The sequence below is a fragment of the Mytilus galloprovincialis genome, chromosome 14 (assembly GCF_965363235.1).
Source record: "Mytilus galloprovincialis chromosome 14, xbMytGall1.hap1.1, whole genome shotgun sequence".
NCBI classification, from domain to species: domain Eukaryota; kingdom Metazoa; phylum Mollusca; class Bivalvia; order Mytilida; family Mytilidae; genus Mytilus; species Mytilus galloprovincialis.
The window spans coordinates 68,317,908-68,345,422 of record NC_134851.1 but is presented as its reverse complement, the minus strand read 5'-3'; the positions used below and the strand labels follow the sequence as shown (position 1 = coordinate 68,345,422).

Below are 27,515 nucleotides of genomic sequence, written 5' to 3'. Positions count from 1 at the left end.
CAGGGGCTTATTTAGTTTGGTTAGACGAGTTTTTACTGTCAACGATGGTCGCTATCTTATACATATAAAATAACAATTTTGATAATGGATTATTCAATGGTATTTTTAAACGCCCGTTAAATAAACATCCGTACCAGCATGCATGTAGTATACTGTAACCATTGTTTGAAAAAAACAAAACCGAGACGTCTTGCTGCTTTTTGTAATAAAATTAATTGTTGGCTGCTTAACGTCCTGTGGCAAAATGTTCATGCATGTTCAGCACGAAAAAAAAAAGAAAGATATACAATATTACATTATATGTAACAGTGTGTATTGCTGTGCGTTTGTTTTTCCTAGATTTATAGGCGAGGGTTGAAATCTAAAAAAAAACATGTTTAACCCCGCCGCATCTTTGCGCCTGTGCCAAGTCATGTGCCTTCGGTCTTTAATTTTAGTTCAATTATATATTTAGGAGTTTAGCACATATTTTTGTTTAGGGGCAAGCTGAAGCACGCCTCCGGATGTGGGATTTTCGCGCTGTATTGAAGACCTATTGGTGGTTTTCGGCTGTTGGCTCTTTGGTCGGGTTGTTGGTTCTTTGACACCTTCCCCATTTCGATTCTCAATTTTAAACTTTGTTGTGAATAGATATTTACTCACCTGAAACACTCCAATGTTTTTATCACAACTAGCTATCGTTACTGTTTTGTGCACTGCATCGACGTTATCCGGAAACATTCTCTTTAACCGTTTATGTTTTGTATTTATACAATCGGTTGTCATAGTGACATGAGTTCCCCCAACACTGAATCCTAAAGTGTGCCATTTGTTGTCACGTAGAAACTCATTTTTAAATTTCACTTTTTTACTTTTGTATATAAAAAATATGTTTCTTCTGCTAATTTCTATAGACATGATATTTGAATCGTTGTCTCCAACTACTAAAACACATTCTTTCCCCGTGTACGTCCGGCTATGTTTAATAATAAAAAACACTGAAAATTCATTCGGAAAGAATCTGCACTGTTTCAAGATTTCAGACGAATCCATCGTTATGTACGTGACGTCCTTCAAAAACTCATACGCATGCACGTGAGCCTCGGTATCGTACACATAACTTACTCCTTTAGGTAGTCGTCCATATCGGGGGAAGGCTTTGTCTAATAAATGTGATGACTCTAGACCTGCAACAAAAAAAAGTATTTTTGTTAGAAGTTCATTGTTTTTATAGTTAGGACACTTTCTTGTTTTAATTCATTTTTGTTATCCTATCTTTGCAGAACTTGATATGCATATTGAAAGGATGGTACTTTATTATTTGTTAAAATGTATCTTTTTTCATTCCATTTTATGCATGATTTCGTGTTGATTGTTTTATGAGACTCTAAAATTAATCTCGTCTTTTTTTTCAATAGAAAACTTGGATTATACCAATTGTTGTTGGCATGGTGTTCAGTGATAATTTTTGGTTGATACTGTCAATATTAGGTAAGATATATATATATATTGCAATTAAAAGCGTATTTATTTGAAATAAGAAAAAATAATCTTTCTGTGCTTTTTTGCTTTTGATTCGACGGGCTTAGACCCAGTTTTCCGGCAGATGAGTCAAAATTAAAAAAAATAAAATCCAAACGTATCAAGATCCTGACCACCTTAATTAGACCATGCTGAGTGTGCGGGCAGTATATATGTTACAGTAAATAGGTGAAATTAGGAATTACATGTAATTACTAAACACTTCAGTAAATACCTGTAATTACTAGCCAATTTAGTAATTACATGTATTTACTAGTTGTTTCAGTGATTACTGGTAATCACTGATTTTTTTTGTCATTTTTACAGCTATTTACTAACTTGATGTTTTTGTTTTAAAATTAAAAACATAATTCAAGATACCAAATAAGAAAGTAAAGGGGTAGGGATTTTAACGGCTCTATTAAACTTAAGGACAAAATGAAGGATGTAGGAATATAATGCACATCCAAAGTGCATACTCTTTAGTGTTTGTGAATTGAAACTGGAAAATGGTTGTTTTATAGGTTTTGAAACTCCGTAAATATATGTATGCAAGACAATGATATCTATCCAAAATCAAACTAAAATCTCCATCATGCACTGTGGTTCAAAACTTTAAAAAAAACTTTCTCCAAATATCCTGGATTTCTACCAAACTTGAACAGAAGCTAAATGTTTATGATCATAAAATAATATCCAAAAGTAAAGTTTGAAAAAAAAATCCTTTTTTTCGTATATTACTTATAAATTTAATGGACTAGTTTTGTCCCAGTTAACATTACATACACTCTGTAGTTAAAGTTTTTAAAACATTAGATTTTATAAACCATCCTGGATTTTTACCCAATTTTGACTGAAGCTTCTTACAGTACTAGTCAACAGATAGTATCTAGAGGAAAATTTTAATATTTTTTCCTCATTTTTGTTGAGCCTGCGATTAACAGCAAAAGTAACCGAGACTATTTGTTCTGCAAAAACCCTTACAATTTTAATAGCTTAATACATCGATAACCCATCTCCAGCTAGGGGTTGATTTGAAGGTCACATGAATACGTATTCAATGAGGTCCAAATATTCACTTGCAAGTGCACAACTCATCAACCTTGTTTCTCAGCTAATTTAACAAAATAAAACCAGAATGGCTGCTAACAGTGAATTATAATTTTACAATATCATTTTTATAAATGATTTAACAACAAAAAAAAGATATTTTTTTTATATATCTCGAAGCTAATGCACATAACAGTTCATTCCAGTTCTTAACCTACATAAAGTTATCTTATCTTTATAAGGTAATAAGTCTAAATATTCTTCAAATTCAAAGAGTTCTTTAAAAAGTTAAGACATAATGCTTTGGGAGAATTTTCCATTTCTGATTTCCATGTCTGCTGAAGTTGGTCAAAAATTATCTGTATTATAATGCTCAACTTAAACCATTTTGGATTAAAACTAAAGTTACTCTGATTTAACCAAATATTTGAAAGTCCATATTTATTCAAGTTATATTTTATACATATCAACCATTCAAAATTTTAAGAGTACTAACTGATCTTCTAGTTAGTATTACACAGCTAAAACAATGTTGTATTATGGTCAGGTGATCAAAAGTTATGGTTGTGTTAGCAGTCAGTAAATAGGTGTAAATATTCATTTTAAATTTAGTAATTACTGGTAATAACTGGGCCGTTTAAGGAATTACTTGTATTAACTAAGTGCATCGGGAATTACCTGTAATTCCTAAATTTTAGTAATTACATGTAATTCCTTATTTCACCTATTTACTGTAACATATACATGTACCACACCATATCAGTATTTGGACCGTACGCGTAGGTCTAAACCATATGCGTACTTTTTCAAAATATGCATACGGTCGGTCTGGTCTACCTAATTTTAAGATTGTTGGTCAAGTTTATAAGATACAAATGTATAAATCAGATAAACTTAATAAGTTTAATTGTAAAGGAAATCAAAACTTGGTATTTTAACAATTTAAAAAAGCCATGTTAAGATGTTATACTCAGGTTAGTTTTCAAAATTTCAAAATGTACAAATGTATGTATATTTGCGTTTGATATAATTTAAAAATGTTTTATAGATTACGTGTTATTTCTTCTCGCGAATTTCGCGTAAAATAAATGACTCATACAAATTTATTAATTTACAAGAATCATTTCTTTAATTAAAATTAAAAATATCCATAATTATTCTTACATTCGTCACTTGAAAACTATTTCAGTAATGTATTTTCTTTTAAATACTTTATCCTAATGGTATATATTAACAAAAATATAATTATAACTAACAAAGTAACAATATACATTTTTCAATATTAAAATGTCTGTAGCGTCATCAATTCATAATCAGTTAAAGCTTCCTCGACATGAAAGGTATCGAGATGATTGAATATAGAAAAACAAATTACAGGTTAATATTTCTTTTATTGATAACAGTATATTTAAACTGTCGTTAAAATTTAAATAACTAGAGAAACATGAGGCATATTCATAATTTTAACTCTATAATTTTCAAAATTTGAACTGTATGACTTGAACATTATGATCTAAAGACTATTTTACTTTTTAAACAGTAAATTAAATATACAAAAATATACAGTCGACGTATAAAATTCAATTAATTTGCTTTTAAATTCTTATTAGCCCGTTCGCCAGGGTTAACAAACACGCCCTCTAGTAATTAAGACGTTTTATTTTCCTTTGAGTTTTTCGATACAAGTAACGGATCACCTCTGACAGTCTTTCAGTTTGACTGAAGTATCTCAGGTGATTAACCCCTTTGATGTTTTACCTGCACAGGTGAAATACAACATATAATTTACACAGCCAATAGGCTTAAAGAATACCATCGAATATTAAGGGCTATTAAGTCCGTTTATCAGTATTTGAACAACACGTTCAAAAACTTTATAAATCTGGATTAAAATATGTAAATTTACAATATAAATTAAAAATCAAGTTTTTCTGTCTGATCCAACTCCAAAAATTTCTAGATATTAGAAAGATTTTATTATCACATATCAGGGATTTTATGTTCGGATATATATGATAGTTCTTGAAATAATTCGTGCTAAGTTTACATAAATAACACAATATTCCAGAAATTTATATTAAAAAAACACCATGAATATACTAATTAAAAAAACTTATATTTCTTTAGGTTAAGTCATTCTCAAAATTGTAAGAAACTATTTTTTCATTATATTTTTATCAGAATGAACAATACATGTTTTGCGCTTTATTTCTTTATTACTAATTTTTTAATATACATGTATATATATATATATATATAAATATTATAAAATTATCTACAGAACCTTTCTGGTAAAATACCCAGTGCTCACAAGAACATTGTACATTTCAAAAATTCTTTTACACGATTAAAATAAAAGATGGCTCCGACATTAGAAGATCAATAGAACACGCGTTCACATTTCACTGCAGTTTTGTCTTATCCGAGGTAATCTTTGACCGAACAATGTTTTTTTAGTCGCTCATCTTCTTACTGTTCATACATGGTGGCCTTTTAAAATATCTTTGCTCAAATATTCTGTAAAAATATTTGATACTGTTATGAAACCTATTTTGACATACAACTCTGAAATTTGGTTTATGGATAATTTTCAGTCAGCTTTTAGGGCATCTAATAGAGCTGCAGTAAATAATACATTTTGTGATACTCTTGCATTAGCAGAAAAATATCCCTTTGAGAAGGTTCATTCTAAATTTTGTAAAGCAGTATTAGGACTGAAAAAGACAGCCACTAACATAGGTGCTAGATCAGACATAGGTAGATTTACTTTGGACTCTCATATAAAAACTCAAACACTCATGTTTTTTTATAGAATAAATTGTAATGATATTAATCCCCTGGTTAAAGAATCTCTACAAACGAACATAAATTTACATTCAGAAGGAATTTATTCTTGGTATCCATTTGCAGATAATTTTTTTAAAGAGATGAAAATAAACCCAGAAAATTACTCTAATATTAATGTACCTTTTAAACAATCAAAAAACGTGTTAAAATGTAATATAAAAAAGTGTGTTTCAGAGGAATATGAAAAAAATAATTAAAATAAACTTTCAAAAATTGATTCCTCATCCAAACTTTGTCTTTATGGGAAATTAAAAAAATAATTGTCAGTCTGAGGAATATTTAAATTGCAATAATTTTATACATAGGCAGTTACTCTAAAAATTTAGACTAAGTGATCATTCCCTAGGCATTGAATTAGGAAGGTACAGAAACATTCCAAGAGCACAAAGATTATGTAAAAAATGTGAAGTCCTAGATGATGAATATCATTTCTTTTTGTATTGTCACATTAACATATCTTTGCGTTCTAATATTTTTGCTTATCTAAAAGACTATGTACCATTATTTCAACATCTTGATGCATTCAATAAACTAAAACACATTCTAAACCCCATTCCTGAACTTGTTTGTCATATTGGAGTCTTAATTAAGCAGTCTTTAGAACTGAGGGAGTCGGACCCATGTCAGACAAGGTTATGATGGGTTTTTTTACATACATTTATAATTGAACTCTAATGTTCTATTATTCTATATATTGTATTGTATTACATTGTATTTTATTGTATTGCATTGTATTGTTTAAAATTATTGTTTGATTGTATTGCTTGACCCTTATGGGTGTAATTTTGCAATAAAGATTATATATAAATAAGGAGACGTGGTATAGTTGCCAAAATTCGAATAAAGTGGATGTACGTAAGCAAATATAGGCAACCGTACGACCTTCAACAATGAATAAAAACTATACCATATAGTCGGCTATAAAAGGTCCCGACATTAAAAATATGAAACAATTCAATTTAGAAAACTGAAGGGCCAAATTGTAACACACAATTTACGAAAAAAACCCATCAAGTATGACAGATGCGAACCAACCACTGAACTATACGCTCCTGACTTTGGACAGGCACATACATAATGTGGAGGGGTAACTGTCTCGTGTCAAAGATATTTTCGCTTTTACTATCCGGTTTCGGGTTCGAACTGTTTTCTAAAGACAGTCATGATTGTTTTAATTTGATTTCAGCATGATTGTTGGTTTCTCTACACGTTTTTTGTTTACATCAAATGTTTTTCTTCTGGTTTTATTTTGTCTTCTATTTTCATTTATTATTGCTCGTTTTTTTATTTGGCTTTTTTTATAACTTTTTTGGATTCGAGCGTCACTGATGAGTCTTTTGTAGACGAAACGCGCGTCTGGCGTATATATGAAATTAAGTCCTGTGTAACGGGAGTGGAAGTTTCCACTGGCTTCGTTTTCCCGTTGTCTACCCAAGTTCTGGGATATTGGACAAAGTACGTAAAACTACGTAAATATAAACAAGATGTTTATTTTAAGACATACATTATGGTTGAACATACGATTACATGAATAAATATACAAAAATACGGTGGTGGCTAGTCTACTTGTCCTTATAACGTTCCATATTTGAAAGCCAAACGATATGAGCGTCTGCTCATTTCAAATCCTTAGTGTAGACTGCCCAGAACCCGGTGAGTGACGTCATACTTATAGTTCCTATGGACAACGAGCCCGGCCGGGCACGTGCCAGAACAGGAAGTCCCGACAAGGATAATTTCATGGCCGGTCTCGGAAGAAAGAGTTACAGAACTATAAGTAATTCTAAAGTTAACCAATATCCCCAAATAAATAGAATATAGACAAGTAAACAAAGTGACCACCATTACACCTGGTATCTATGATGAGTTTATTTCTATCTCCCTTGTAATTTCCATTTTTCATCATTTATTTGTCCTACTTTTTGATAATTGAGCAGAAAAAAATTACTCTACCGTAGCTCTTGTTCAAGTGCAGTGAAGACAAAGATAATTATGGTTATATTGACAATGAGACAATTATTCATCAAAGATTCGGTTTTACGAGACGTGAAAACTTTGATTTGTTTGTCTCTTTTTCAATTTCTGTCCCTCTATGATGAATTACAATTGTTTATATTTTGATGCTACACAACACGTGTTACTAAAGGGGCGTGTTCTTTTTAAGAATCAATCATCCTGTTTTGGATTTGGAAACTTCTCCAAACTATTCCCTTTTCTGATTACTAAGCTTATATGGAAAATTTTTAACTATGTATTTTAAATTATGATATAATTTTAAAATAATGATATAATATTTAAATATTTATTTTCAACAAATTCCCTTTATCTAGATAAACATATCAACAGATATTTCTCCATTAATTTAATAGACCGTTATAATATACATTACATTGCTTATTGACAGTTGGTTTTTGGTAAATATTAATGGACTTTATATTTGTCACGTTGAGGTCTTAACATAAACATGTTACCTTTCGGTCAATGGTCAAACCACGAAAAAATAAATTATCACCCTCGTGCCAAGTCAATAACACATGTATAATATTTTTATTTCACTATTGACTGATAGATTCATTACATCGAACCGGTATTTAAATCACCTAATATTATTACTTTTACTGATTTTATCAAAAAAGTAATAACGGTTTTTATTTAAGATTTTATGTAATTTGTGGTTTTCTATTTCACTTAAATGTATTTTCCTTAAGCTTTTAACATATTTTGTCTGAATTTTTAGAAGTTTTCATGGTTGACATAAAAATCACACATCTGAGAGTAAACACAGAGAAAAAAAGCTTTTAATAAATTTATTTTTATACATTTGGATGTTAATAGATTCTAATGAATTCACTTTTCGGCTAATAACAATGTATATGAAAATTAAAAACTAGGATATTTTTAATTTTGATATCATTTATCAAACAAATTAACCAAAATCAAAATTTAACTCCACATCTCATAATCAAAATTAAAATAAAGCAGTTTGTGCATACTTGAATATGACCAATTCTCCGTTTCAGAATCTAATGCATACTGGGTAATATTTTCAAAGTTGTACACCAAAACGTCGTGATTGGTTTAAATAATATCTTTATTCGAATGTTTGTCTCAAACCATATACTAGTGTTTAATGCCAATACACTTAGGGAGGACATCAAAAGTTCAATGTAGGATAAAAAACTTAATTCACATAGTTTTTTCGCTGACCCCCCTACCCCCCTTCTTAACTTAATTTGGGAAAAATTGATTTACCTATATGGATATATGTAAAATCGATTTTAGATTAACAAAACTTGCAGCAATGTTGACCCCCCACCCCCAAACTATTCGATTTAAGTTTTTTATCCTACATCGATCTTTTGATGTCGTCCCTTATGTAAAAAAAAAAAAAATGAAAATATAAAAACGAAACAGTTATAAATATGTTTTCGTTTTATTAAGTGTTCTATGATCGCTGGAAGATTATCGACAGAGAAATATAATATTAATAAAAGATAAAAAAATTTAATTGTAATAATAATAATCAAATTATTAATGATAATAGTAATAATAATAATAATTTGTTTTCTGTATTGGTTAATGGATCGAGTATGTTATATTTATAAGCAGGCACAATAAGGAAAAACAAAATAAACAAAGTCCTTTACAATATCACATGCTCTTAATCTTCGCTATTCTAGACAATAGATGAAAGTTTAGCAGACAATTAACGATCATACTACAAGATCGTTTGCATTTTCACGTATTTGCTAACTCGAATAATTCAAGCCCTTTCCGTGTCCGATTTTCTTCCACACGTTAATCTAGCATTCGTAGATCAGCGGAATATAACGACTGAATTATTTCGGGTTACGTATTTGACGCCGTATACGATCGACGCATCGTATAACATTGCGTATAAATACGAGGAAACTTTTAAAGACAAATTAAGTCAAATTGGTTCCGATGATGATATTGTATCATGCATTTAATTTAAATTTAGTTTTAATAGCGGTCGGGGCTTAATCTTTATTTTATGAAAATCTGCCTGATACTTATACGTCGGTCAGTGCACGTACGTAGTGAATAATGCAAGTGCTCTGATAAAAGCAAATAATGTGATAGCCGAATAAATATGTTTAAAACAAAACTTATTTGAACCATTGACAAGATCCCAACTTTTAACGAATCTTTTTGTATTTAATAACTGAGTTTATATTGCTCTAGCAAAACTCCTCGTTTTGGCTCATGCACAAGTAAGAGACGGAGAAACGTTCAAACCAACTGGATACTAAATAACATCATTAAAGCAACTTACGCTCGCTCTATTACCAAAAAATTCCCAAAACTAGTTAGACGACGGTAAAATTTGTATAATACCGTGCTTTACACCACTAAATCAGATATATCTTGAAATTTATACTGTTAAATACAATAATTAGATTTTATATACAACGATATCATAATTCAACACAGTACTAATTGGTCCTATTAGTACTTCAGTGTCACAGATACCATATTTTGACTCATTCATCACGCAGTTGTCTTATGAGGCTACTAAATAGAGTCGTTAGGGTCCAGAGTTTATTATATATTATTTTCAGTACAATTGGAATGCCAAACATTCAGTATCATAGCTTATGACAAGTAACGAATATAGTTTAAAGATTAATTTTCTCTTCATATTTGATAAATTTAACATTAAATATCTAAGCTACAATCTTCCAAAACATGCAGGAAATATTTGACAGTGGACGTTGGCCAACCTAAAATCAATCAATTTAAAACACAAAATTTTGAAATTGCTATAGAAGTCCCATATACAGCCTCGTTTTGAAACTCATCCTTCATAGAGTCATTAGATACAGGTCAGGTCAACTAACCTGCAAAAGGGCACGATCACTTTACATTTTCTAAACAATAAGATGATATTATTAGCTTTCAGCGTGACAAACATTGTAGTTCTCAGGTGTGGTGATACGTATCTGGCCTATATAAACTATTCAGATCTCTATAGTCGATACAAAAACGGGGTAAAATGTCATTGTCTTTATTACGTCTTTATGGACCATTTGTCAGGGATGATTAAAACAATACATTTTCACAAGTTTAACCTTAATGGGAAGTTAATTTGACATTTGATACAGGTGTTGTGAAATGTATACTTTAAAGGAATAGAAAGTTTCTGGAACACCTAAGATGATTTGGTTTAGAAAATACAGTTTTATATTCTGGTTTTATCTTCTTATTACTTTTAAGACAGTCCAGTCAGAATTGTTATTTTACAATTTATTTCATCTATACCTTTTTAATAGTATATCAATATTATATTTTCTCTGAACTTTTTCTTATATATAAACACTTTTTAATCACATTTATAAAACCAAAAGCACTTCGGACGCATGAAGTTAATAACGTGTTGTTTAATTCTTTTTTCATAAAAAAGCTCGACTTATTTTTTGGTGAATCCCAGATGTTATGATTTAAATAATCGAGGTTACAAATTTGCACTAATTATCCTAAATCTCGCCACCATTCCCCCCAAAAAACCTCACCCAAAACGCTCCTTGATTATTTGCATGGGGCACTAATTTTATCTCATCGACAGAGAGTCATGTAGTAAAGCATGCCTTTTCATAAATAAAATCAAAAATAGTTTGCGGATGTTCTTCAAGCTACAAGTTTTGAAAAGTGAACTTTTTTTTAGGATTATACATTTAAAAACAATTTCGTATGAATGAAAAGAAATCTGAATTATAAATTTTAAAACATAATATGAGAATATATAGTAGTTCCTTGTAATGAGTTATCTGAATATGAGTTAAAAAATCACAAGGGACTCGTTTTCTTGATACAGAACAGGTAAATCAAATATACATTGCATAAGTAAAATCACAAAAAAAAATGAACTCTGAGGAAAATTCAAAACGGAAATTCCCTGATCAAATGGCAAAATCAAATAATAAAACACATTAAACGAATGGACAACAGCTGTCATATCCCTGACGTGGTACAGGCATTTTCAAATGTAGGATGGTGGATTGAACCTGGTTTTATAGCGCTAGACCTCTCACTTGTACGACAGTCGCATCAAATTCCATTAAATTGAAAACCATGCGTGAACAAAATGTCACAAATAGGGGAACAACAACAACACGAACCCAAGCAAAATTTGGGCGATATAGGTGTTGCAAGTGTTCATTCCGTTATAAAAGTTAGATTATCTAAGTTATCTCCTCTTATTTAATAAATGATTAAGAAATACAACAATATGGTTTCCCTCTAAAAATTAGTTTTAAGATATTTAAAATTCATAATTTTCTTTATTTAAATGAAAGTTATTATAAATAAGATGCATATCGCTCTCAAAAGTTGAATATTTCATAAAAGAAATAGACTGATTGATTTCTGCTATTTTACAATGATCATAGATAACCGAAGAGATGAAATCTTCCTCAGTACCGACCGTGCGAGGTCTGTATAACCAGTTAAGGTCGTTAAAAACTTCCATCTACCTTAATGTCAAATGAATTTCCATTGTCAGACATCAGCAGACAGAGTCACCGGAGCTCGATTTCGCATGGCTATTTAGTGAGTAGTTGTCAACCAGTAAAAAATAGCAGGAACCGGACATCAAACGTCATTTCAAGTCAGGAACATTATTTGTAGTTGGATTGCTATGTGTTATATTTTGTTTTTAAGTGCCAGTCTTTGTAAGAATCAGGCAATTTAGGTAAAAATCAAAACATGATCAGAAAAAACCCATCAAGCTAATCATACTATTTAATACTAATCATCATCCTGAGTTAAAAATAATTGGTCTTTCGTTTGTGTGTGTCTGGTAATATCAAATAGCTTGGTTAGAAGATAGCAAATTACAGAGTTGTCTCCCCTTATTCGTTAATTTCTAGTGCATTTTAACCAAATTGTATCTTCTATTACTAGAACGAAAAACAGAAATGAATGTTGTTTTTGTGCATAACTACATTTTATGAACTGAAATCAATGTCAAATTGGGTGGGTTTTTTTGGTCATGTTTTCACCACTGCCTGATTCTTAGGCAGACTGGCACTTAGTTCATTGTTTTTTTCCAGAAAGCCTACCGTTGGTTTTTCTGTTGCAATTGTTTCACATTTGTCATTCCGGAGCCCTTTATAATAGCTGACAATATGGTGTTTTTTCTTTTAATGTTGAACGCCGTATGGTTACCAATAATTGCTTTAATCCAGATTTTTACTCTGTTGGATCATTGTCCTATTTGTAATCATACCATATCGTTATTTTATATTGAAAAAGAATTAGCAAAGTTTAAAAGCAAAAGCAAAGAGAGAAAGTGAACGGATCAAAAAGTTATAAGAATAGGGAATATAAAATGTTTTGAACTTAAATATTAATATTTTGTTTTTGTTTATGTCCATATAAACCGGTCACTGTTCTGAAAAGTCTATTCAAGCGATAATCCTAAAGCAAGTGTGAATTGATTGTCATATTCAAGTTTTTAAACTTGAAAAATGAAGGTTGGACTGGAAAATGTTTTATGTCGAGCCAAACGTAACAATTATACAGTCATTTCAATTCCCTTAATAATTTTATATATTTTTAAAGTCAAGATTCGAATCAATCCGGATTGAGAGTTGAATCAGCCATATATTTTTAATTTGTTAAGTGGAAATAAATTGTTCTTGCCTCGTTGATTGATTTATTTCGTTGGACATATATATTTTTTATACTTAATTTTATCAAAGATAAAGATGTATATCATTTTAGGCATACATGTAGATACCCTTTTATATTGTTTTCCCAATTTTCCGTGCTTGTGCTGACGATGGTCATCTACACGTGTTTCTGTCTCATACATTCAATTCCAACGAGCTAGGGTTCAATTGAACACGAGGAAGATTATGACAAAAAATAAAACGCAAGTTTAATAAGAATAAAAAGTCGCTACTATCATATTGATTCTAAGAAAAAATATCCATGCGTTCTCGACTTATTGAATTTGTATGTCTCCGAATCGCTTATCTGGATTTGCCTTCATCAGGAACACCCAAAGCCCAATATTTGAAGGCCAATTTATGTTAATCATTTAAATTCATTTTACACATATGTGACAGGAACATATGTGTAAAATGATTAACATAAATTGGTACCAAATAATACATGTAATAGGCTTTGAACGTTCCTGCATATTAAAGTCGTTTACTGATTTACATTGTAACGGAATCACTTGTTTTTTGAGTCCTACTGTCTGCCATTATATATACACATTGGCAGTCCTTCTCAATTTTTATTTTTTTTATTTTTTTAGTTTTATTAGCGCTTTATGTTGTCTAAAATTATTTCTCCCTTAAAAACAATGCATCATACTATAAAAGGTTATATTATAAATCAATATAAAACATCACATAAAATAAAAGTAAGATGATATTTTGATAAATATCTATAAAATATGAAACAATAATAAAAAAAAACTTTCACGTTTTAAATGCATTGTTCAAAAGGAAAAGTTTTAAAATACTCCTATCGTCACTCAATATAAAAGAAAGATGATATTTAGATAAATATATATATATAAAAAAAACTGAAATGGAAAAAAAAACCATATAAAATTTGACGCCGCAGGTTTCTGTTTACTGTAGTAATCAACTATTGTCTTACCTCGACATGAATTCTGAATTTGATTGGTCGAATAAACAAAACTCATTAAACAAAATGGTAAAATGCATGCAAATTCCCCGAGTAGCATCATACATTGAAATTATGCACGTACACTTGTCGCGTCCTTTTCATCATAAAACCACAGTTAAATCATATCAAAGTAATCGTATTCTTTTCCATTTAATATTTCAGAATTTTCAGATATTTTCCACAAATTTTGAAATTGGAAACCTTTTTACAGCATTCAACTTTCGACTACTCTGTCTTTTTCCTATTCCGTTCTGAAAACTTGATAGAGAAAGCAAATTTAATTTGATTGACAAAGCCACGTGACATTTAAACCAACATAAATCTTTGATAACATAACGGGACTTATAATTATCAGCGGTTCAGTTAACACTTTGACAGGTCTCTGTGAATTGTCGTAAAAATATTGCAACAATTAGCAGATAGTCTGCTTTGCGGTAGAACCGCGGTGTGAATTATAGTATTGAATTGCTCCGAATAGCTTTAGTACTACTCGGGCTGTTTCTAATGAACTCCTAACCATCACAAATCAACGATTTCGTACCTTTTAAACTTGAACAATTTGATGAACAGAATAAGATCATTGTTTACCGAGGTGATAAATCTATTGCGATCAGAAGACCGACAACTGGTCGCGAGATGTATCCTGTATAATGATACAGTTAAGAACCTAAGTATTAAAGCCTCATTATGACATCAAGTTTCATTCAGCTTTTGACAACCAAGAGACCTCACATAAAGGATCTTCCTTTGATGAAAAACTGTGATCTCTTTTAAAAGAAAATTCAATCTCTCTAATAGTTAATTTGAGCAATGAATATGACCATTACTGTCCGGAATATGAAGACTGCCTTTTTTTTACTAGAGGTCACGTGACGGGCATAACTCATAAATGAAGTATATCTATTTGAATTCCAAACTTAAGAAATTGAAATATTGAAGTTTATTTTTGAGTGAAGCTTTAAATTACATGTAAGTCATAATTTATTACAATCTTTTGATATGCATAGAATTATCCGATGCTAAAATTAGAAAAGAATGAATTGTTTTTAAAAATTACCAGTTCTGTAAATCGTTCTGTAAATGTTTGGGTATTAAAATAATCTATAAATAGAAAAAAGGGAATTGTATTCAGTTCAATTTAGAATTCACAGACAATGTGAATTCCTTGGATACAACTTGTTTTGTCACCAAAAGTAAACTTTCGTTTTCATTGAAATAATCTGAATTTATGTCACGTGATCTTTTTTTATACCTTGTACATGTTGTAAGAACTATGACAACATTTGAATAGTCTGAAGATTTAATTCTTAGAAAAATTATGTTAGAATAAGAGTGGTTTTTTAAAAAATTTATTTACAAATGTGCATGTGTTTTATAAATAGGCTTTCATTTTCATTGAAATAATCTGAATTTATGTAAAATAAAAAAAGAAATGCAAAGGGTGGAGAATTCAAAGGTCTTTACACCTTTACATGAAACGCAAAAAGAGGTCCGCATCCATGTGCGGGATTTTCTTGGGCATCGGCTGTTTTCTGATTTTTGGTTGAACTATTGTCTCATTAACAGATTCTCCATCACAATTTTTTTTTTACCCCCGCTTTAAAAAGTGGGGGGTATACTTTTTACCTTTGTCTGTCCGTCAGCCCATCCATCAGTCCATCCGTCAGTTCATATGTCAGTCCATCCATGTGTCCGTCCCATACGGAATATTTTCGTCGCATTTTTTCATGAACTATATTACAAGGATTTATGAAATTTGGTTTTCATGATTTACATAAGTCAGCTTTAATGTATGATGCGTTTTCAGAGTCATCACTCAACAACTTCCTGTTTACCGAACACGTGTAGTCCCAAGACCACAACTAAGGATCACGAATATAATGCATCCTGGGTAATATTTTCAAAAGCGTACACCAAAGCGTTTTGATTGGTTTAAAACGTTATAAACAATGGAAATTCAACCAATGACGAAACGTTATTTTCACTTTGGGGTACGAACAATGAAATTACCCATGATGCTTTAGATTCTGAAACGGCTAATTATAGTGTATTTTTTCTTTATTGTTTTTCTTTCCCTTTCTCATACATTTCTTAGTTTTTCTTGGGTGAAAATGAAAGAAGAGAGCTGAATTAAACTTTTGGATGTTTATTTTTAACTGATTTTGATATGGAAAGAGTGATTAGGCCAAGTGCAAAAAGGTGATATTTACAGTTTTCGGAACATCTCTTGACTTATCCATAGGGTTTGGATGTGTGGTGGCTAAATTTGTAAAAAACAGCAGAGCAATCTTTCTGAATGTTGGAATTATTTTTGGACTAGAACAATACTTTACACACACAAAAAAATTGACAAAAAGATTAGGTGCATTTTGTTTTAAGGAAACAAAAAGTTTATCAAGAACTAATAGAGAATTTAATTGTGATCTGTGGCCTGTATCATTTTACTTATGACAGCCAAGTTGAAAATATTCGTCATATTTTTCTCAGGATAATTTGTATTACCTTTGCACCTGTTGTACTGGTTACAGAGTGTAAATGGAGGGAGAGGTGGTCCTTTATTTCTGATTTAAAAATATTTTTTTTATTCTTTATAAATTTTGTTTTTTAATCTCTATTCTTCACATTCAGCACTTTATTACTCTCTTTATTCGTTTGATCCATTTCTACTCTATATTTTTTTTTTATAAGTATTCTTTTCCCCTCGTATAGCATTTTTTTCTAATAGTTTTTTACTAGTTCGGAGTATACCGTTTTGATGTAGAAACAGCTTGTTTTATAAACTACAAGTATAGTACCACATGAGTATCAAATGTGAATATGTTATCATCAAAAACTTTTCATTATAATGCAAGGGATTTTCAAACACAAACGGATTTTTGCAACCTACAGTAGTAACTCTGTGTTTCACTAAGTTCCTATTTTTGCAAATTACTATTTTCAGGTTGTGTTTTTAGTAAATTACAATTTTCGAAACTTACAATTTCAAGTCTATGATTTTTACTTACATGACTTAATTACAATTTTCGCCTAGTATCTTATATCAATGCCTAGTTTGTTTGTAAACTTTCCTTATGATAACACGTTGTCAGTCTTAATACCGTAAACTGTCGAGGGTTTAATAGCCAAATTCGCGTGTAGATTTAATGATAACTCAATCAAAATCTACTTACACGACATCAATGTAAACAATTCCGCCTGCCTTCTATTGTCAAGGAGAAAATTTTATCAACTAGATTATTTGTCCGTTTGTGTGATCTACCCTTTAATCATAAGATCTGGCTTATAACCACATATGACAACGCATTCAGTTCAAGTATTTAGCCGTTAATATACTATTATTAAACAATTAAATGTTAAACGGACCACTTGAATAAATCCCAAGTATATCATGTCCAATGATAGAGTTTATACCAATCATTTATTAATATTTCTGTTAATCTTAAAATAAAATAAATTAGACTTTTATAGTTCGTTCTTATGTTGTACAGTTACACCACTGTTCCAGGTTAAGGGAGGGTTGGGGTCCCGCTAACATGTTTAACCCCGCCACATTCTGCATGAATGTGCCTGTCTCAAGTTAGGAGCCTGTAATTCAGTCGTTGTCGTTTGTTGATGTGTTACATACTTGTTTTCCGTTCATTTTTGTACATAAATTAGTAGGCCGTTAGTTTATAGCTGACTATGCAGTATTGACTTTGATTATTGTTCAAGGCCGTGCGGTTACCTACAGTTGTTAATTTCTGTGCCATTTGGTCTCTTGTGGAGAGTTTTCTCATTGGCAATCATACCACATCTTCTTTTTTATATTATGAAATTATTCATTTGAGAAACCTTAATTAGTTGAAACGGACTACATCGGCTTCTTACATCTATGTAATACAATATTTAAAAGTTCACCTTGCTTGGTTTTTGCTACTCTTTTATGTGTTTTGTTTTATCATACAGCCCCTCGGTCGCTTTCAAATATTTAGTTTTGATCGTTCTTATGGAAAGTTACCCTGATACTTCGGGTAAACCAACTGTATAAAATGTTTGATTTTGCCATTTGATTCTTCTTTGAAGAAACCTCGGAGTATAGTATTTTTGTGATTTTACTTTTAAAATTGATCATAAAAAAGGAAGATGTGGTATGATTGCCAATGAGACAACTCTCCACAAGAGACCAAAATGACACGAAAGTTAACAACTATAGGTCACCGTACGGCCTTCAACAATGAGCAAAGCCCATACCGCATAGTCAGCTATAAAAGGCCCCGAATTGACAATGTAAAACAATTCAAACGCGAAAACCAACGGCCTTATTTATATAAAAAAATGAACGAAAAATAAATATGTAACACATAAACAAACGACAAACACTGAATTACAGGCTACTGACTTGGGACAGGCACATACATACATTATATATATAAAAACAAAAACAAACAGAGTTGGAATGTTTATTTGTTTTGCTTCTTATAACACACAACTCTTCTTTCTAATGAATAGTAGGATAATAAGTAATGCCATCTCCAGGGAGTTGCCATTTGACTTTTAATAGGCTGGGGTTGGTTGGGTTGGGTTGGGTTGGGTGGGCCTAGGATTAAATTAAAAAAAACAACAGGATGAGACACTTTGCAAAATGCAGGATGACAATTTATGTAAAAAATGGTCAGGATAAACTAATAAAAAAGGCAGGACAACATTTTCAATCCTAGCTCCCCTCCCCCATCTCTATCAAAATCAAATGGTAGCTCCTTTAAATCGCTCCAAATCTAAAAAAAAAAAAGAAGGTTTAGTTACATTTTCTAGTCTAGTTTATATTTGTCTGTGTCATGTTTCCTTTGATTTTTGTCAAGATGTTTTATATTCATTTCTCTCGTTACGAAATATTTTTTTAATAATTCCAGAAATTATGAAAACGGTTATAATATGAATTTTTGTCAAATTTAAATACTTTCAGTTGTTATTTGTATTAATAATTCTTTTTTTTTTCTTCTTTTGTTATGCTAGTGTTTTCATGTTATGTAAAATACTTTGGCAATGTACACTCAATGTATACTATATACGAACACTTAATTGAAATAGGCACACTTATTTGTTCGTGTAAGGACTACACAATGTATACTACATGTATATACGAACACTTAATTGAATAAGGCCTTCTTATTTGTTCGTGCAAGGACTTCACAGTGTATACTATATACGAACACTTAATCGAATTAGGCCTACTTATTTGTTCGTGTAAGGACTACACAATGTATACTATATATACGAACACTTAATTGAATTAGGCCTACTTATATGTTCGTGTAAGGACTACACAATGTATACTATATATACGAACACTTAATTGAATTAGGACCACTTATTTGTTCGTTGAAGGACTACTCGAATGAACAAGTAGTGGATTTTAAACCATTAATCCAAAGGTTTACTTCAAGTTAATCAAAGACAAACTTATTCAGCATGTTTGTCTATTCTCGTTTGAACCCTCGATCTGCTTTTCAAGTCATATTTATTGTGAAAAAGGTGTTAATTTCATTTTCGTGTTTACTTTCATCTTCACGTGTATGTACCGCTTGGTAAATATTGACTCATCTGTCGAATTAAAATAGTATGTATGTGTAAACACGTTTTAGTGGTCTTGAAAGCGGTTTGAATCATTTTTTGTTGTATACTGATGCAAATTTCAAGTGCACTATTTGAAAAATTGGCATTCCAATCATAACTTAAAGAATGTTTTTTTTGTTATATTTTTGTCAGATATTCGGAATCTACGTTCTGTTAAAAAAAAATGTGCCTGCTTATCCCTAATTATCTATTTTATATAAGGGTCCACAGAGATGAAATTATAGCTTTCTTACATCTACAATTTCAAAAATGCTGTTAAAAATGTAAATCCCCTTAAAAAATGACCAATAGGTTGTGTGTGCATGTGTAGGGAGGGTGGTACAGTGTATACCATATATAAGATTTTGGATAAGGGTCTGGATGGTTTTCAATTCAAAATAGATAATGATGGATGGGCAAATTTACAAATGAAAAAAGTAAGACAAAAAAGTAGAAACCGCAAACAAGACAATGCTAGCGTATACACAAACCAAGTATGGTATTTTGGGATTAGAAAAAAATGACAAAAAAACGAATATGGGTACGAAAACAAGATAGGTTTTGCATATTTTAAATCTTTTAAAGTTGCATCTCATAGATATTAAGCACAATGTAATAACACATCGGCAGATCAGGGGGGGACCCCCCTTTTTTGGACGATCAATGCATTCGAATGGGAGCATATAGTTGGAAACCCCCTTTACTCTGTGTTGGGACCCCCCTTTTTTAAAATAGCTGGATCCGCCCCTGTAACAAAATGTCTGCGACGGATATTTTCTATGCGTCATATAAAGTATCATTCATAAAGTATTTATACATACGAAATAAAATATAACAATATCTCATTTTATATCCCAAGGGGATAAAAAGATGTATCACTTTAATTCAATTGATGGAATTAATTGATTTTCTATGTAGGGGACCAATTACCGAAAAGACACGGTAAAAAGACGTGATATTGAACAATAAAAAATAAGTTCAAACTAGTCGAAATTCTTTTCTATTTGTGATATTTAAAAAAATTGATGATTTAATTTAATTTAGTTAAATAAGATATATTTACTCTTACATGTATGTCTAGATATTCAACATAGAAGGTCGGGCATTGGCCTTAGGTATCGGAACAAATCCAATTAAATTGGACATTTTATTGACCCTTGGCGATGACGAGGTCATACCGTTTTTCCCAAAATAAAATAAATTGCTTAAAAAGGTTTTATAAATTTTGCTGTAATTGTCTATTTCTTTGATTAAGCTGATGTTGGACAAATGACAAACTATCCCAAGAGGGAGTGCTCCGATATATAACGGAAGAAATTACCTGTATAGAACATAACAAGCATTTGCAATAAACAGAAAACATTGGGACATCTTAATACATCCAGGCACTGACCTCGGACTTCCGAAAAGATAATTTTTGCTTTCACTTTAAAATTTGTATGCATAAGATTTTACATCGATTTGTATTTGTATGTCTATCTATTATTAAATGATAGGATAGAAATGTAAAATCCTTCAAACTATTTGAACTTTACTTGTAAAGCTGAAATTATACATAATAGATATACAAAGATGTGGTATGAGTGCCAATGAGACAACTCTCCATCCAATAGATATACGAAGATGTGGTATGAGTGCCAATGAGACAACTCTCCATCCAATAGATATACAAAGATGTGGTATGAGTGCCAATGAGACAACTCTCCATCCAAGTCTATAAAGTAAACCATTATAAGTAAAATACGGTCTTTAACATGGAGCCCTGGCTCACACTGAACAACAAGCTATAAAGGGCCCCACAATGACTAGTGTAAAAACATTCAAACGGGAAAGCCAATGGTCTATTATCTATTAAAAAACCGCGAGAATACGAAAACACTTATGAACCACATCAACAAATGACAACTACTGAACATCAGATTCCTGACAAACAATTGCAATAGGTACAGATTAATGGCAAATTATTTCAACATATCTTACTAGTAATTAATAATTTTTTTTATTCGGGAAGAACAAGTTCAATTATCATACGAATAATGATAAACCTCGGCACACGGCCTCGGTGAAAATATTTGTTTAAGATAAATTATTCCAATTGTGTCATGTTAATGTTTAAGGATTACAAAAAATCATGGAATATAATAAGAATTTTGAAAGAAACATTATGACTAAGTGTGCTCAAATGTCATTTTTTTTAAGACTTCAATGCAATGCAACTAATATCAATAATTTAAAACATAATTATAATGCATCACGTTTACGCATAGTAAATGGTATATAGGAAATAATAGTTAAAATTCTTTCCTTTTTCGTCATAGATATCAATGTAATTTTGATGAAATTTTTACACCATTTAAAAGTAAAATAGTTTCGATCCATTACCGTTCTAACTATCTAAATTCAATCAAAATTGATAACTGGTCTGACTTTCTCATTTTTATATTCTTTAAATTATTATGCTTCAATTTAGAATGTCTATTCGTGATTTAATGTTGAGTTCAAATTGAAGTCAAAAATAGACGTTTTAAAAAATTATTTGTATCAATTTAATTTTATAGTTACTGTAATTATCGCGGGCTTTAATTATTACACATCTGGTTATTAGAATGTTATAAAAAATAGGTTTTAATATGTTCTCTGAGATAATTAAAATATATCCATGGGCTATTTAACACTTTCAATTTTTTTTTTTAATTTTCAAAATGCTTTTCGTATGAAATTGATCAATCAGTGTTTTGATCTATGGAATTTTGACGATAAATTTTGTTTGAAGGGAAAAGTTGTTAACACGGTAAGATTAACCTATAAGGGAACGTTTATATCCGATTAATAAATGGGGGGGGGGGGGGGGGGGGGCTATTTAACTTGCTGGGGGAAAGGGGTATATTTCTCCTTTTCTGTAATTTGTTACATAAAACAAATAAAAAGCCTCAAACTATGATGATTTGTTTTTAATATTTTGAATTTAAATGCCAAAACACCTGAAATTTGAATGCCTCTTCTCCTTAATTATATTTTCCCCTTTTTGTTTGAAATTTTTTTTTTTAAATAATCATACCCCGTTCTGTCATCCCTTGAGAGTTGAAGTTCCCTTATTTATCTAGTTTACTTGAAAGTAAGCGAGCTACCATTTGATTTTTATGGGGAAAGGGGTGTAATTTATCATTCTAGCATCCACCGCCCACCCCTATGAAAATCAGATGATAGGTTCCTAAACAGCCATAATCTCTATACTAAATTTAGTCCTGGTATCTATGATGAGTTTATTCAGAAAGAAATCTGTGGGATGTTTGCACCACTGTGTAAAAACACAGCAGCACAACAACATCTACAAACATCATTATATCTATGAAAAAAACATGTTGTTAAATAAGATCTGGGACCAGTTTTTCGAACCAGGATTAGGGTTTGGTCTTAGACGCTCTTAGGGCATATACCAATTAAGTGGGTCTATCAAACGTGGTCCATTTTTTCACTTTTCTTATGAATTATCCTAGTAAGTTGAAGATAATTATGGTGCTTATTTTATCATAATTATATGTTATGATGATAGCTGAATGACTGGTGATCATTTAAGCACACTTTTTGACCTGAAATTTTAATATTAAAAAAAAAACTGCAAAAAATTAAAAAAGAGGGTACATTTTGCCTATTTGCCAGATCTGAAGTACCTGTTTTAGTACATCCGAAGTTCCGGGAACCAGTCGAACTTCTTTCTTAAAAGCCATTAAAGGTATGCATTTTTTTTTAGTACAAGACACCATAAAAAGTTGCTTTGACATGCGATGATTGTCACTTTATTTGAACGTAAAACAAAAGAGCTGTGTCTGCTTGAAATTTAGGAATTTAACATAGAAAGCCATGAATAAGTGATGTACTTCCAACAACTGCAGTATTTAATGAAAATAGTTCTCCAATTTATATGTTCCTTAAATTAGCTAGGCTATAAAGTCATGTTGTTTGTTTTCTTTACATCCAGCTGTAACGTTGACTCTACCTTGAAGGTAAATATTCTTCATCAAAGAAACAATTGACATCTGACCTTTACCCTTCAAACAGCATGTCATATTTCTAGATCAAAAGCATCGTTTAAAAGAATAGTTTAAATTAAGCGATTCCCAGGGATTTTGTGCACAGTTTTATACACGATCTAGATAACTGGGCTACCATGAATCTGATCTTAAAAGTGCATTATTTTGCTTAGTTTCTTTTGATAACTATTCTGACATCGGAATCGGACTTCTTTTAAACTGAGATTTACTGTCCGTATTGCTATGCGTTTCTTTATTCTACATTGGCTAGAGGTATGGGGACGGTTGGGATCTCATAAAACATGTTAAACCTGTCCTCGCTGCATTTTTGCGCCTGTCCCAAGTCAGGAGCCTTTGCATGGTCTTTGTTAGTATTGTATGTATTATTTTGAACTTTAGTTCATTTATATGTTTTGGAGTTTAGTGTGACGTCCATTTTCACTGAACTAGTACACAATTTTATTTTAATAGGGGTCAGCTGAGGACTATATCCAGGTTTGATATTTTCTTGCTTCGTTGAAGACCTATTGTGGCATTCGGCTGTTTTCTTCTCTTTGGTCGGGCTGTTGTCTTTTTGACATATTTCAGGGACTTAATTTTCGGCTCTCCCTTGACACCATTGGCGAGTAAGGTCTTGAGAAACGATGATAGTCCGTCGGAAGGAGACGATAAATGGCTGACCCGTATAAGAGAGACATAACCTTATCTGTTGCACGGCACGTAAAAGGTAACCTTGTAGATTAAAAAAAAAAGAGTAGGCTAATGCTGCTACAAGTCAGCAGTCGCACCTGCAAAGTGGAAAGGGATCAATATAACTTGTTTCACAATCCACTATGAATAAATTTATTTAAAATTGTAATGCAGATTAAATTGTACATCATATGCATCGTTTTCTCGTTGTATTGAGTAATTTTCAAAATTTGAAATTTAGTTAGATGAGTTATTTATTGTTCCAACACTGGGTTAAAATCCTAAGTTTCGACGCTGTTCTAGCTTAAAAGGTCAATCCTTTGAAATAAGTGACTACAAAGGGAATTTCTCGAGTGATTAAATACTTTACCTGTGTATTCAAACAAAGATCAAAGGGATGTTGATAGACACCTGTGTTATAAATACCTCGTGCCTCAGGTAATAAAATATGATTTTTAACGCAGTTGACTGGTATGTTATTAAAGTATTAAAAATGTACTACATAACTGGAGTTTTTTACTAATGAGGTATTCACTTGATTTTTTTATTTTTTTTTGCTGTCGTTTAAACTTAAATTTAGTCTAAACCTTCATTAAAATGTCAGTTTTGAAATAACTGGTAATTGTTGGCTTGATAATGTTTTTCTCCTGTTGTCGGATTAGTTTAAATTTAGGACTAATCAGTTAATCAATCTTCCTTTTTATATGCAGTTGAAAAACGAAAAAAACAGGCGGACGGACACTATACACAGCAATATTATAACTGTACACATTTTGTACTTATTATCCTATTCAAGACCAATTTATCAATACACCTAATCGCTATTTAGTCCAATCAGGGAAAAACAGTCATTTATACAACTTACTGTTTGGGTCAGGCCGCCGAAAATAGAGGTCTTCAGTAGTGAGCTGAGGTAGGAAAAACTTTTAATAGAAAGCGATCATCAAGAAACTTTGATAGAGTATGATCCACTTTTTTCGAAATTAAAATTGGAGTAAAAAAATATATTTATGGATTTACGGTAGTTTAAACCGGTCTCAGTAAAAAGTATCATGCATGGTGAATTGTTTAAACAGGGTCCCAGATATTTTCAACTGGATGAAAAAGTTGTGTAATTTTAGAACTTATCCGGAATGGAATAAATAGCGATTAGATGCGTCTTCCTTTTAACGCATAGAACGAACACTTGATCTAACATCTCCGTGAAGGGTTATCGAGTTTGCCATCAAATAGAGTAAATTGTCTCCCTCGTATTAACCATTTGAATTCCTACATTTTCACTTGAAGTATGATAAAATCAGAGCTAGTTGGGCTACTGTCTCACCGATGTTACCGGAGCTAGTTGGGTTACTGTCTCACCGATGTTCACCAGAGCTAGTTGGATTACTGTCTCATCAATGTGCACCAAAACTCGTTTGGTTACTTTATTATCGATACGCCCCAAAATTCGTCGGGTTATTTTATGTATTTATATGTATTGCAGGTTTTCTTTTTAACTAAATATTTCGCTAATTTTGTTATTTTTTAACAACCGGAAATGACCAAAGAAATGTCATGTACGGTTCTAACGAAGTCCATTGTAAATGAAAAATAGGAACCAATCATAAATAAAAAGAATGTTAATAGAATACCTTAAGTTATTTGCTTTAAATACTCATTCATGATATAACCTGGTCTTGAATTTTAAATATTTAATCTAGTGTATTCTTTCCTGACGAAATTCGTAAAGTCAGAACTGTGAAAGACATGTTTTTGGTCATTTCCCGTTGTAAATAATAACATTATTCGTCATACGGCAGGGTGTATCAAGAACGGAAATATTATGATCATAAAACAATAAATTTTAACAATAGAATACTAACTTGATCTAATATTTGTCATATTGTAAATATATTTGTATTGTTGTATCAGAAAAAAACCTGATAACAGTCTTGGTCAATCAAAAAAAGTGGACTAAAAAAATCTGCATAATTAATGATCTAGGTATTTATCTATAGTTTCAGAAGATCAACTGAATTGATAGAATCATATTGCTCAATTTTACGGTAATTATTATGACTGTTGTCCGTGGTTTTCACATTTTTAATTAAGAATACATACATTAATTTGTATCTAATACAATAAATACAAATAAAAAAAAAAAAAATAAATAAAAATGATAAATAAATAAATACGAATGGTCATACACAATATAGATATAACCATAATATAGAAATAGAGTGAACAAAAAGTAAATTTCGACATTTCAAGCTAGGTGTCCAATGGCAAATATTTCATAGAATTGAGGCTTAATCAGATAGGGACAAACTAGGTTTTACGGTGACCTATAGTTGTTAATATCTGCCATTTTTGGTGTCTTGTGGAGAGTTGTCTCATTGGCAATCATACCACATCTTCTTTTTTATACTCTGCTTTGTAACAAACCACCGAATGACCCTTACAGTTTTGTTATAAGACATGTAACGAGCAAAGAGCGTGGAAATCTCTTTACATGAAGCATCGAATGAGCAGTTGGACAAAGGGAGAGTTGTAGTTTTTCTGTCAAAATTCGTATGATAATATTTCTAGAACAGTTGTATGATTATTCTGCAGACAGACAAAGGGAGACAACTATAACTCATTCGTCAATCTGCTTTCTGTAAAATTCAAAGTTACAAAGCGTAAATAAACTAATCTAATCAATAAAGTTCTTTGGACGAGGGGGTTACTGATTCCCGTTTCCATCCACCACCACTCCAACTTTTATCCCTTTGTACTCCCAGACAGAAATCGTTCATTTCCCCCTTAATATCTCTATATTACCCCCTCTTCATCCAGTAGCGACCCCCTATTTTTTCTCTCCCTAATATCCCTATATTACCCCCCCCTCTTCACCCAATAGCGGCTTCCTGTCTCCTGCTACACCCCTGACTCCCATTTCCCTTTACCTTACTCCCGCTTCCTACCCCTTTTCCCCATGTGTCTTATCTCTGTCAACATCCTCTTGCATAGTCTTACACGATTAACGATATACCCTTAAGGTTTACAGAAAGGATATCAATGTCATTTTGAATTGAATTATATTTTCCTGATCATTATACACTGATAAAATGACTATAGTAATGCAAACGACGGTTATGTAGATTGTTTCTGGGTATT

The 27,515-nt window shown here is 31.3% G+C and overlaps 1 protein-coding gene across 1 annotated transcript in view; it reads right to left on the bottom strand.

Moving 5' to 3' along the window:
* LOC143059770 (thrombospondin-type laminin G domain and EAR repeat-containing protein-like) overlaps positions 1-14,335 on the bottom strand; it is a 29,654-nt gene extending 15,319 nt beyond the window's left edge. Inside the window, exons 1-2 of the mRNA XM_076233332.1 lie at positions 14,035-14,335; positions 643-1,166 (exon numbers count right to left, since the gene is read on the bottom strand). Of these exons, the coding sequence (XP_076089447.1) occupies positions 643-1,166; positions 14,035-14,125 (615 nt within the window). The 5' untranslated portion in view covers positions 14,126-14,335. The remainder of the gene's footprint in view (positions 1-642; positions 1,167-14,034) is intronic.
* Between the last annotated feature and the right edge of the window lie 13,180 nt (positions 14,336-27,515).